The following is a 13,657-nucleotide window of genomic DNA, read 5'->3' as shown; positions in this document are numbered from 1 at the left end:
TTGGATATGGCCAACAAACCTCTGTCTTTCATGTTCTTGGATGTAAAAGGGGTGTGCCTTAGCCATGCTGATCTTATGGTCTACCTAGCATTTTCTTGACCTATATTTAAGTGCAGGGACCCAAATGTGAGAAATGGGTCTCTCAGAGGATATGGCAAGATGATGCCCACCCCCTGGCAGAACACAAGGGAAAGAGTTCTCAGTCAAAAAGACTAAATTCAACTTATGCACAAACTTCATGCAGATATGATGGCTTTATTAGATGAACAAGGAAATAAAGAATGCTGGGTTGAAGCACAAGAGAGATGGAAAGTCCCATGAGGTCTTTTTAATGAAGATAATTTTGCCAAGATGCAGCATGTAATGTGTGACTGTCTCATGTTTTGGTGACTCTACAGTCACACACAGGAATAAGAACACATATTTTCTTACTTCTTTAATGCTTATAACTGCTGATATATGGAAGGTTTGATTTCCCAACTACTATCTGAATCACTGACAGTTATTCGAAACAGGACTCTGCTCAACAGTAGGTCAAGAAGGGCATGTGCTGCTCCTCAGTCACATTCCTCATTCATACTGTTTCACAGGGGATTCCTCTGTTAACCAGTTGCTTCAGAAGCTTGTCATATGACAGCTGTCAAGGCTCAAATTCTTATTTTTTAACATTGAACATAAAATCTCATTTGAATATAAAAATAGGATATTGACTGTATTTGTGTGTATGAGTCTGCCTAAATACATATTTGAGGGCTTTTCTGGTTCTCTCTGAGGCTCTACCTCAAGTCTTTCCCAATCCCTGTAGCTTTTCAGTGAAAATTAAAAAATATATATCGTTATCCTCAGAGAAGGATCTCTTCGCATGTATAGTAGTTTTGCACTAGTCTCCATGGGAGGAAGAGTAAACTAAATAAATTGCAAAGGTTTCCCAAACAGCCAGGCACAGAGAAAATAAAATAAATCAAGTAAGTAACATTTCTATGATGAAATCTGTTTTACAAGCCTAGCATGGAAACCAGGGGAATCAGTCAAACAATAGTAAACGTCAGCCTGTGGTTAGAAATATTGCTTGAAAAAGCAACTACTTTGCCTTTCTTACTCCAAGCTCACCCATCACAGGCTCTCTGGCAGCGGGACTTGGAGGTAATCTCCCGGAATACCTGAGGCGTAGAAGCCAACAGGATTAAAGCAGCTCGTGCTCCTCAGCACAGTCATGTGATGACCTGCTGATCCCAGCAAAAGGCATCGTTTCCCAGCAAAGTTCTCACTTCATTTGCCTGTATGTTGTTCCTGCCCTGCTGAGATTCTCCCTAAGCATAAGGAAATTACTCAGAATGCTTTTAGTAAAAAAATAAAACCAACAAAACCACTCTTGTTAATAACAGTGGTAGCTGAAGAAAACTGCGGATAGTTCATGCACAATTTGCCCAGCAGCAAAACAACTGCTGTCCCTTTGCTTCAAGGGGCAACTTCAAGGATGTATAACTTCTATTGCCACCCATGCAGCTCTATTAGCTCTCATCCAGCTAATGTATAAGAAGAAAGAGGTGGGCGATCTGGAGGCTGCCCCGTGACATATAAGGAACACAGATATAGTGTTTGCAAACTGCCTGATGGGAGAAAAACAGGAGTCAAGATTTGTGTCCCAGGTCCAGAGAAAGCTTCTTAAAGTGCTTTCTGAAAATCTACTGGCAGACTGCCTATGTTCCCCACAAAAAATGCGGAGAAGATTTGGGTGGCGATTTCAGTGTGTCATAACTATCAAAGCGCTATGGTCTCTAGGAGAACAAAAAATATTTTTTTCTGGAATGTTTATCACTTCACTTGTGAAGTTACTTTGCTGTATGCTGGCCTGAGAAAGGTAGCTTACACTGAAATATAAAAATGCCAAGCCAAACAATTCTTTCTGGTTCTGTCCCATGTTCACACTTAATCTGACCACATTTTATGTTTGCTTCCTCTTAAAAAAATAGATATCTTACCCCAAAATTGGTTATTTTCTCATTTTTAGGTTCACTGTGTTTATTTAACTGATCAGATTCTTCTGGGTCTTTTTTTAAACAATTATTTACTCTGAAGCATATAATCAAACAAGGAATTTGAAGAGCCAACAATTGTTTCTGTGTCCAAATTTTAATTTTACTTCCTCTCCAATTGCTAGAGGAAAGCAATCATGTGCTAGGCAGAAGATGAAGATTTATAATAAATGCCTGTATTTTGAAACCTGTAGGCAGTGGGGAAAAAAGTCACTTGGCTTCACCCAGAACATGTGATAATCAGATTAACCCTGAAGTGTATTTTGTGTGTAAGTTTCCAGGGTAGGAATGGGGAAGGGCATTGGAGGGTGCACTGTAGCAGAAGTCAGCAGTGAAGCATTCCTGGTGGAGAGAAGGAATTTCTTTCACACCCAGGACTTTGGAAGGGTCAGAGAGAGCACTCCATGCACAGAAGCGTAACACCGATGCTCCCCTGCTGTTCTGTGAGGATGTCGCTGTTTGCCGTGGGTTTTCTGCTAGTCATCCTTCAGCCATCCACCGGGCAGTTCCCCAGAGCCTGTGCAAATACGCAGAGCTTGCTGAGGAAGGAGTGCTGTCCCCCCTGGGATGGAGATGGGTCCCCTTGTGGGGAGCTTTCCAGCAGAGGGTCCTGCCAGAACATCCTTCTCTCTCAGGCTCCGCTGGGACCACAGTTCCCTTTCTCAGGCGTGGATGACAGAGAGGACTGGCCCTCTGTATTTTTCAACCGGACGTGTAAATGCGAAGGCAACTTCATGGGATTCAACTGTGGGGAGTGTAAGTTTGGTTTCGCAGGACTTGACTGCACTGAAAGGCGACTAAGAATAAGAAGAAACATCTTCCAGCTCACCACCAGTGAGAAGGACAAGTTTCTTGCCTACCTTAACTTGGCAAAGAACACCCCTAGCCAGGACTATGTTATTGCTACTGGCACATATATTCAGATGAACAATGGCTCCAACCCCATGTTCAGGAACATCAACATGTATGATCTTTTTGTGTGGATGCATTATTATGCCTCTCGAGACACACTCTTAGGTGGGTCCAATGTGTGGCGGGACATTGATTTTGCCCACGAAGCCCCTGGTTTTCTTCCTTGGCATCGAGTCTTTCTGCTGATGTGGGAACGTGAGATCCAGAAGATAACAGGTGATGAAAACTTCACCATCCCTTACTGGGACTGGCGAGATGCAGAGGACTGTGTGGTCTGCACTGATGAATACATGGGTGGCAGACACCCCACCAACCCTAATTTACTGAGCCCAGCATCATTTTTCTTCTCGTGGCAGGTAAGGACAGTCCAAGGGGAAGGGGAAGGGAAAGGTTGATTGTGCCAGAATTACTCTACCTGACTTTAGGCATGTAAGTGAGGTACACAAGCTGGGAGCTTAGCCATGCTGCGTTCCCTTAGACATTCCTGGAGATAAAGTAAGCACTACCAGAGAGCAAATCGGTTTACGTGGACCTAATCTTCATTTAGAACTGTTTGTTTGTCTCTTTGTCTCTTCACTCCCTGACTGTAGGATTTAGGCTGCTTAATTAAGAACCTAAAGTTAAGGAGGAAAACGCAAACTTATGCTTTTGTGTCCAGACATGGCCTTTAGCAGGCTAAACAGGCTTGGGTCTGCTGAAACAGTCAGGTGACAAAAAGCAGGATTTATGTACACAAATTTCTAGCACGCAAGCATTGCAAGGCAGTTGGTGACTGAATGATGGAAACAGAAGCAAAGAGTTTTCAGAGACTTTACCCCTCTCCCAGTGCCTTCTACCATCCAAGAGTTAAAAACCATCCAATTAAGCTTGTCAGCTTTCAAATTAAAAATGAACCAACCAACCAAAATAAATCTTTAGAGTTCAGAAGAACCAGCTGTGTAATTCACATCAGTAGTTCAAAAGATATACAAGAAATAATTTCTGTTGCTCAAAGGAACTAAGAAGTAAACTCAATAGCTACATATTTAAATAGATGACATGTCCTCATATAACTGAACTATACTGTGCTGTTCTAACACTGAGAGATTCTAGAGACTTTTTTTGTCTCTTGCTCATTACTGCCACGTCGCCTAAAATACAGTGACAAAGGTCTATTGGCTTCCATAGACTCATTCCATCATGACAATAGCAACAGTCCCTTCTGGCGCTGAAGTCTATGATTATGTTGGTGTAAATCTATCTTTGTTCTATTTATTTCTGTAGCAACAGCCCAAATGAAGGTTGGGCAGTTTTAGTGATTTAATGGAAAGTGAAAGAGATAAAAGCTCCAGCAGCTCTCTGACACTCTGACATTACAAAACAGCAACTAACTAGGCTGGTTATACTGTATTTAGTCTTTATATGTGTGCCCTGAACAATAGGGGTTGTGTATATACCTGTAAATTCAAACATTCCCATATACAGTAACAGACCTAATTTAGGACATTCTCTGGTATATGTTTTGCATGTATTGACTAGTTGTCTCCCAAAAAGGTACTTTTCAGAGACCATTTCCAGGAGAATGTTTGCATATAGCCACCATGTTTGGGAGGCTGAAATGATGTTACTGGCATAGACATGGATTATTTCATGCCATTTGGCCTCACTGCCCAGGAAATTTCCTGGCTGCATTTAATTTACCGGTGTAGGCATAGCTATAAAATAGATATAGCTACAAGCATGTATTTTCATTCCATTTTCTAAGATTCTGCTCATTTCTATCAGTATGAATCTGGATGAACTCTACTAACTTAATTAGATTGTATTACCAGAATGAAGTGGATCTGATGCTGTTCTGCACTGAGCTCAACAAAGAGTTATGTGAAAATGGTACAAGTGTTAAAGTGGATTAAATGAAACTAGAACTGCACTGGTTACATATGCCAAGTGGAGCTATCAATACAGTGTATTGGATGAGATAACCAAGATAGAAAGAGGTAGGTAGTATAAACAAATCAGCAAGTTGCCAGCAGAATTTTCTAAAAGACCTGGAGGGATCAGATATGTTTATCTCCTTTTTTTCAAAGGTACTATTAATCATATCCAGACTCTTAGAATTTTTCCATCCTGGTAATAACTACTCAGAAATTTTATGAGTAGTCATGAATATATTTAAGAAACAGTCAGGTTTATAACTTCCCATTTCAGGTCAGTTCCCACAAGTATATTCTGAAAATAAAGACAAATTTTTATGAAATAAGTTGCTTTAACAGATTTTTTTTATAACTTCAATAGGTGCAACAATAAAAATTGTGTTGCATTTAAATCACATTAAGTGTCAATGTACGTATGCAAAGGCACCTAAGTCCTCTGCTGAAGTTTTCCAAATAATCTCTGAAAATATCTCTTATATTTTTTCAGCCACTTCTGGAAATGCTACACTTTTATAGAAATTTCCAAAACAGGACTACAATAACTTTACCTTCAAAGGGTATTATTCCCCTTGAATATCTTTTATCTAGGTGTATCTCTGCTGCCTTATCTAGAAAAGGAATGAAAGATATTGAAGAGATCTGCATTTTCAGTCAGTGAGTTTGGGGCGAAGATACAACACAAACTGATCTTTCTTTATTAGCCTTGAATCCAAATTTGAACAATTGCTTATGATGGAATAGCTTAGTCAATGCAGTTCCTTCAAGTAGCACAAAGTAAGAGATCAGAACTGCACTCCAGAAATTCAAAAGGGAACAAAAATAGCCTTCGCTTGAACCGGAAAACAGCCATAGATCTGCTGCAGAATATGCTGATTATCCAAGCTCCGTAGCTAAACAGCAAGAGAGGAAAAAAAAACCAGGAGGATCCAGAAATGTGAAGGAATTTAGGTTTTTAATAAGTATTCAAAATAAAAAGAGGGCACGAGAAACCTTTTAAATAACACATCTGTAGTATGGTGTCCTTTGTAGAATTTTAAGTCTCTTTCCAAAAGAGACTTAACAAAACAATGCTTGCTATGTCAGGAAATAGTTATAGATTTATCAAAAAAAAAAAAAAAAAAAAAAAGCAAAGTGCCTATTTGCAGAACAGTATCTCTCTTTTTTTTTTTATCCCTAAAGAAAGGGGAAAATACTTTATTCCATTGAGAAGTTGCCATGGCAACATGGATACCCATGAATACATGCTGAAATTCTTGCTTTTGCCTTACTTTTTCTTCGACATGCTGCTGTTACCACTTAGCTGCATGAATTATCTGTCCGCATTTTTTCATGTTTATCATCTAAGAGAAACTTCTGATTCCTGGCTCTGTTTTTACCAGCAAGACTATCGGGAATCTTTAGTGTTTTTATTTGTTTGCTTGGCTTATGTTTTAGGGTACGTGGGAAGGATTTTTTCATGTTTTCAGTTACTTGTTTGTGATGATTCAAGTGTTGCATTCAGAATTAGAACTGCATGACACCTACTAATGCTTTACCAAATTTTGCAATTCCATGCCAACTTAGCGGAAAACTATGTGGGAAATGGAGATTTTCCATGACATTTTGAGAATTTTTTGGTTTAGTGCCCATTTGTATAATTATTCAAGATAATGGATTTGCTAAAGAAATAATTATTATGCTTCAAATAGTAGTAGGTGAAATTCTGCTCTCCTGTCCACTAGAACTAATTTGGACAAATAACTGAAGTCAGCGGAGTTACAAATGCATAAAAAGCCTTCCGTAAATATAAGCAGAATCTTTCTACTGGTAGTTAATATTAGAGTTTGGGGACCCCCCAGACAATGAAAAAAATAAATCAGGAGAATGTAAGTGCTGGTTTAGGTTTGCTATAGTGGCAAGCAGGCTATACCACCAACTTTAGAGTTCTGTATCTTGTCTCTCCTAAAAAGCAGAGCGACTTGAGAGAAGTAATTGCATAAGGTGGAGAGCTGCCTGCTCGCAGATGTGCTGGTGTAAGCCTGCAGCCAATTCTTTGTTGCAAGCACAGAGAATTTCCCTCAGCACTTCATTCTGTATCACCCTGCAGAACCACTTACACAAATGCAAAGCTACTACAAAAGCGAAACAAGTTACACAAATAGAAAATGGATATGATGCTCCTGAACTAATAATGACAGTACTTTAGATCCATTACCTGAAAATATGACTTCATAAGAAATAAGAGATTCAGCTATTCAGACGCAGTTATTTAATTCTAAGCACAGTTTATCAGGGAACAGTACTGTTAGCTGAATAGTATGAGAGAATCATTTGAAATGCTATTTCATGTTCACCTTCAAAAACTGCAGGAAATTTTCAAAAATACAAACACCAGAAGCCAACACTTATTGATTCTTAAATCAGCTGAAGTCTTACATCTATCTGCTTGTGCACACCCAAGTATCTCATGAACTCAATTACTTTATTTTTTATTGCAGCTTAATGGGTTTTGGTGTCAGCTACAGGCTGGTAAATTAAAAAAACAAACAAACAAAAAAAACCCCCGAACAAACCCACAGCCCAAATGGACCAAGTAATTATAAAGGCAGAGTTTATCAAGATTGGTCTCCTAATGATATGTTCACATGGTTTATAAATTTGAAACATTTCCTGTTACAGAGGTAACTCTCCACGTGCCACACCTCGCTCAGTACCACAGCCTGAGGGAATCGGGATCTGTGCGCAGCAGGAGCAGCCACTCGGTATCCTCAGTCTCTTTACGTCACTGGTATCTCAAAGTAATTCCCCCTCTCCTGCGGGATCATGAGTGGGTGCCAGCAGGATGGCCTGTGGTTGCTTGGCTGTTCTCTAGTATATAGCCATGCTTGCTCAGGAGGCAAGTAGCAAGAAAGATAAACATTTTCAGAGGTGTATAAATTAATAGCTAAGGAATTTCATAAAAATTGGATTTTGTCAATAATTCACTAAAAAAGAATGTGTCGGTGAGTTTGTGGTAGACATGGAGACAGCAACACTAACGGTACAGCTCGGAGACAGCCAGAGAGCAGGGAATCCCGGTCTGCCAAACCAGAAAGTGTTAATGAAGATTTCAGCAGCAGTTGAGAACAGAGTTTCCTACTCCACCTGGCATTATTTTGGGGTGCTGAATGGGGTGTAAGTTACCCCTCGGTTCTGGGCTGCCTCTGAGCAAAGAGATGAAACTCAGCCGGCTTTTACCGAAGGCTGAGAAAATACCTTGAAGGCCCTGGCTTTGTTTCAGTGCTGTCACTTCATGTTTGTCTCATCTCCCTTTAGCCTGAGTTTCACAGCTCGTCCAGTTAATGGCTGTGCCATAGGGGTCAGAAAGATAATTAATGACCTTCTCCTTCCACAAAGATGTTTCTTAGAATTTCTTTGAAGCTTTGCTTTACAAATTTTCTTTTTTTTTTTTCATTTAGTCATCTGTTTTACCTTTCCATTCCTGCTAATATTCAGGAGTACATGAAGAAGCAGATATAAATATACACAGTGTCTTAAAAACTTTTTAGTCTGCTATAGACACAGCACCTCTTACAGTCTTGCCTATAAAAGCAAGCTCCAAAAGTACAGTTTGTTCTGTTGCAGGTTATTTGGGGATTTCCTTGCATTTTCCTAGATTGGTGAGTAAATGGCTTCTGGATGCTACTTAATTAGGATTAGGTTATGCCAGGCCTTAATGCAACCAAAAAAGTAAAAACTAAACCTCTTTACAATTGCCAAATATTTTAAATCCAGCACGAGGGCTGCGCTTTAATGCCATTCCCAAGCAAGAATGTGAGAATAAGTGGAGAAAGACAGAGAAAGGCAATGAATCAGTGCAAAATCTCTTTCGGTCACGTAGTGGGACCCAAGGCTCCAGTTCATCAATCTAAACTTCATGTAGGACAAACGGACACACGGGGATGCGTCAAGGAGGTCCAGGGAGTGCCCACAGAACACCCTCGGGAGAGCTGGGATGGATGCCACAGAGAAGCAAGTCAGGCGGTAGCTCTGGCTGTGGTCTGAAGCGGTTCTATATTAACCTGGAGCGTAACACTATGCGAACATGCTGATACAGTTTCTAGACGTGGGCAGACTTCTGCTCGGTGGGCTCAGCAGAGAAGCAGAGCAAGGGACCAGCTCTAAAGGCAGCAGAGGTGCGGATTAACCCTTTGACTGGCCGTGCTTCCCCAGCAAACTAAGGAACTTCAGATCACTTTCTAAGTCTATTGTATTTCAATACCATAGAAAATCACCTTTTTCCAAGTGTTCAGGTATATATTACCTGTATTGCATGTCCCTGGGAGCGCAGATCTAGTAAGTCCAAAGCAACCACAAAGAGTTTGTCACCAAACCCCCCAAAGCTTTGAATTTAAAAAAAGCAGACAACGGACTGAACACTGCTGAAGATTCCTGTAATGTAATTCACTTTGTTTAAGCACAGGGGCTAGTTTGTGCAAGCAGTTGCAAACCAAAAGACAAAAGGGCTTTCCGTTTCGAAAAAGTGCGAGACAGCAGCAACGCTTCCACTCATTTACAGTCTGTTTTCTAAGAAACGGTACAAAGAGCTGTGCTAAAGATCTCAACTGCAGTGCACGGAGGGATTGTTGTGCTGGGTGCTACAAGGCCTAGGAGTGGTGCTGCGTATTCTGGGCTGCCATCTACTGGCATTTGCTCTGCTAACTACTTACATAAGCTTTTCCTCAGACTATCTTCCTAACAATTTCCCTTGAGCCGGTGAATTTATGCACGCAGGAGAGCAGGCATCAGGCGCAGTTTGAATATGAAGCTTCCTCCGGAGTGAACTGAGAAATTTGCTCAGGACTGTTCTGAAAGGGAACAAAAAAATCATGTGTTAAAACACTGTGTTTCTAATAGAAAGCCCTCCTGCTGAATGAAGAGAAGGCAATGATGTGACCCATTTTGTGTGTGCTTTATGCAGATTAAATCAAGAATGAACCATTTAACTGACCTATGTTCTGTTACCATACATCACATGATTGATAAAATAGCAAATTTTAGTTTCAGGATAGACCCATAACTTATATTACCTAAATTACACCTTTCTGGAAAAGCATCCTGGCTAATTTTATGGCCAGACTTAAATTTTTAGTTCAGAATAAACAGAAGAAGGTCACAGATAAGCGTTTTCATTCCTGCCCCTTATGTTGACTTTTCTTGACCATAAGTTGCCAGATGCCTCATAGCATCTGGCTTCTGTTTAGGATGAATTCAATTAGTCAGACAGTTAATGAGGGCTACACTGAGATATAAATGGAAAAAAAATAATTTAGCACTCTCACCATTTATAAGCCTCATAACATTAACAGTTGCATTAAATCCCACTGAAATGGATAAACAGAACAAAGGGGAAATGTTCTTTTGTTTAGATATATTTGAGCTCGTGCTTGAAGATTCCCTGTCTGAATATCTGCCAGTCTTGAAGGCAGCATGTGATTTGTCTTCAGGACCCAACTGGGGTATATCCCCAGGGCAGTGGGGAGAGGATGAAAAGGTAGGAGATGGCAGGTCAGAGAAGCCAGGAGAAGACATGGACCTAGATAAGGTCCATAGGTAACAGAGCTAAACAGAAAATCCACATGTATGCAGTTTCTGAGTGAAGTGCCAAATGGGAAATGGGTTGAGCTCCACCAGCCAAGACACACTTGCTGTATTCACTAATGCACTTCTAGGGACATAGGACTGTGGATTTTTACAAACAAAGAAATTACTAGAACATCTCCCTCAGGATGAATCATCCCCATATTTTCCTTCTAATGCGAATAAACTCTTTCAGTAACACAAAACAATCATAAAAACAGCACCGTAGCTACACTTTGTGTTTATAACTGTAGGTATCTCCCTGTCGCTACCTCTCCCTTCTTGGTGGGGATCCTTAAAAGACTTCTTAGAGGCACAGTCCTGACATCAGTCCCTCTTAGAGGCACAATCCTGACCCACTCGGCGAGCTTCTAGGGGGAGATGTGCACATGAAACTCTTTGCTGGACAACTACCTACAGCCTCCAAGGGCACCTTAGCAGTTTTAACAGACTAGGGCAGATTTCAGCCAATAGAGCAGTCTCTAAGGATAAATTTCTCTGATAAGCTTTCTTATCTCCTCAAAAAAAGATGAGAATAATTTATTCATGATATTCATATTCATAGGAAACTTATCATTTAAGAACTCCAGATTCTTAAGAAATCTAGGTTATATCACCAGCCCCATCATACATTTTCTGTGACTTTGTGGTCAAATCGCTTAGAAAAGGATTCATCTCATCTTCTTCCACTCATTCAAAAGTTAGTTAGGCAGCAAAACAACTTGCTTTTGGCTCTGTCTTTATTCACTTCAGAGGCACGTCTGTGCCTCCAGGGTGTGATTCATCCCATCCTAATGCAGAAGCAGAGCATTAAGTTGAACACTCTTAATTTTGCTTCCCTTGTTAACTGCAGTCCAGAGACAGTTTCTGCATTGATTTTTTTTACACATTTTATTTCATTGACTTAGACAATGGAGAGAGTTAGGCACCCCTAGAGGTAAGTACATCTCACCTACCAGACACCTGGCTTAGGAGGGCTGAATCACACACTCAGGAGATGCCTCTCTATTGACTGCAGAGGTTGTCCTAAAGTGTTGCTTCAATCCGGCAATTTGTACACAGCTAGTGCTGCTGAAATGAATCTCCCACTTACTTCCTTCACTATCAGAGAATCTCTTGTTCTCCTGTCCCATTCACAGCAAATTTGATCGCTTTCATTCACCTTCTCATTCATTGTTTCTGTCCATGAAATAGAAGCACACCAGCATGAAAGTCGGGAGGTTTCAGTGTTATGTGTTTTCTCCCTTATGATGTTTCATGCAATAATGAAACATATTCTTTCTCCACACAAAGTTCTCGTGTTGATTACCTGCTAACCATGAAGTTCTATATTTTGAAGGGATCTCTGGTGGTTTGGAGTTTTCTTTGTTTTGGTGGGTTTTTCAGAAAAGAAGCAAACCAATAGACAGCAGTTTTGGTTCAGAGCCTCAGCCTCACCTGAAAGGGATACAAAACCATTTCTGGGAGTTTTGAGCCACTGTTGCTCTGTTTCATTTCCATAGACCCATCAGCTGTACCACTATACACACCCACCAAACCCTCTAGGCTTCTAATCTTCTGCTTGTCACTGTGTCATTATATTTTTCTCCATCCTCCATCCTGACTCCATGTTAGGCGAGTTCCTGAATATAAAGTAGAAATATGAGTTAGTATTTGTACTAACTCCTTGAAGGTTTATTGTACCCGAATACGAAAAAAATCCTTCCCCTCATCCCCATCACTTCTCTGACCAGAAGATGCAGTGGGAGCTACTGTAAAAGCTCATGGTCACCAGAAGGCCCACACCCTTAGGTAACAAGTAAGTTACTGTGGCTTAAAAAGATATCAAGCAGCACCTTAGTGACATTTACAGTCTGTGTGGGCAATTTTAACCCATGGCAAATATGAAGGAGTTTCACTCAGCCAAAATTAGCTATCATTTGAAGTTACATTGAGCTACCTTGCTCTTCCAGGAGCAGCTTCTGGCAGCTGGACTGGCAGCTTCTACAGATCATCTGACAAACAATGACTTGTTATGCCATGATAACTGAACTTTGCCTGTGAACCCAGAACATTTATGTAAATGATGCTGGATTCTGACAGTATTTAGTATCTGTATTCATCTCTCTGTTAAGGTCCTTTCCCAATACCCATCACTACGATATCTCAGTTGGTGATATATGTTCATCCCCACAACATTCCTGGGAAGTAGAGCAGCATCTTTTCCCATTTTTTATATATAGCATCATCAAGACATAGTGAAACCAAGTTCCCATTTAGTCTGACAAAGCAAAGACAGATATTTTCAGAATAAAAGATTTTTATTTTCATATTCTGAGTCAACAGTTCCCCCTTTTACTTGGTGGGGAGAAAAATCTGCGATTATGGCTTTGTTCAGTAGTCTGCTGAATCCTCATTTAGCAACTGCAGCAGCAGATTTAACTCCATTTGTGTCCTGCTGCATTGGTAGGCAACACTGAATTTAGCCTCAGCGAGTTTTCAAGGGCATAAATGAGAATTGATGCCTTAGTCCATATGGGTAGTTTCAGATACAGCCTAGTGTATTATTTCAAAATGTGCACTGTAGTAGAGGGGTGTCTGCTATGAAATAACCCAGCTTGTATTAAAATCATACATAGAAAATTTAAAAATTAATATATATTCTTGTAACCAACTTATTAAATTGTACATTTTTCTTGCTCCTTTAAAAAATATTAATCAAAAAGTACTTTGTTTGCTTTTTCTTTTTTTTTTACAACTAAAATTCTACTAATAGAAAGTATTTTACACAGGTAATTTGTACTCGGTCTGAAGAGTACAACAGTCAACAGGCTTTATGCAATGCCACAAGTGAGGGGCCTATACTGCGAAATCCTGGGAACAACGATAAATCAAGAACCCCAAGGCTCCCATCTTCAGCTGAAGTTGAATTTTGCCTATCACTGACTCAGTATGAATCTGGATCCATGGATAAAATGGCCAATTACAGCTTCCGAAACACTTTGGAAGGTAACATAATTTATTCTATTATGCCATTTCCATCTATAAATTGATTCTGTCTGGGGTTAGTCTTTAAATTCTGGGCAATTTGAGCTGATTCCATAAAGCATCACACATACACAAAAAAGTAAAAAAGTAAAAAAGTTAAAAAAAAAAAAAAGTTAAGCATTCTCCTGGAATAGCAAAAGACAGAAAGAACCACATTAAAAGCATTTGATA

At 40.0% G+C, this 13,657-nt stretch overlaps 1 protein-coding gene across 1 annotated transcript in view; it reads left to right on the top strand.

The window, feature by feature from the left end:
- Positions 1–2,461: 2,461 nt before the first annotated feature.
- The window catches only part of TYR (tyrosinase), a 53,747-nt gene continuing 42,551 nt past the window's right edge, over positions 2,462–13,657 (top strand). The window contains exons 1-2 of the mRNA XM_010298957.2: positions 2,462–3,304; positions 13,231–13,447. Coding sequence (XP_010297259.2) covers positions 2,462–3,304; positions 13,231–13,447 — 1,060 coding nt within the window. The remainder of the gene's footprint in view (positions 3,305–13,230; positions 13,448–13,657) is intronic.

This window comes from Balearica regulorum, chromosome 1, assembly GCF_011004875.1.
Source record: "Balearica regulorum gibbericeps isolate bBalReg1 chromosome 1, bBalReg1.pri, whole genome shotgun sequence".
NCBI lineage: Eukaryota > Metazoa > Chordata > Aves > Gruiformes > Gruidae > Balearica > Balearica regulorum.
Note: the sequence above shows the minus strand (reverse complement) of the source record. Positions and strands in the feature narration are given on the sequence as shown.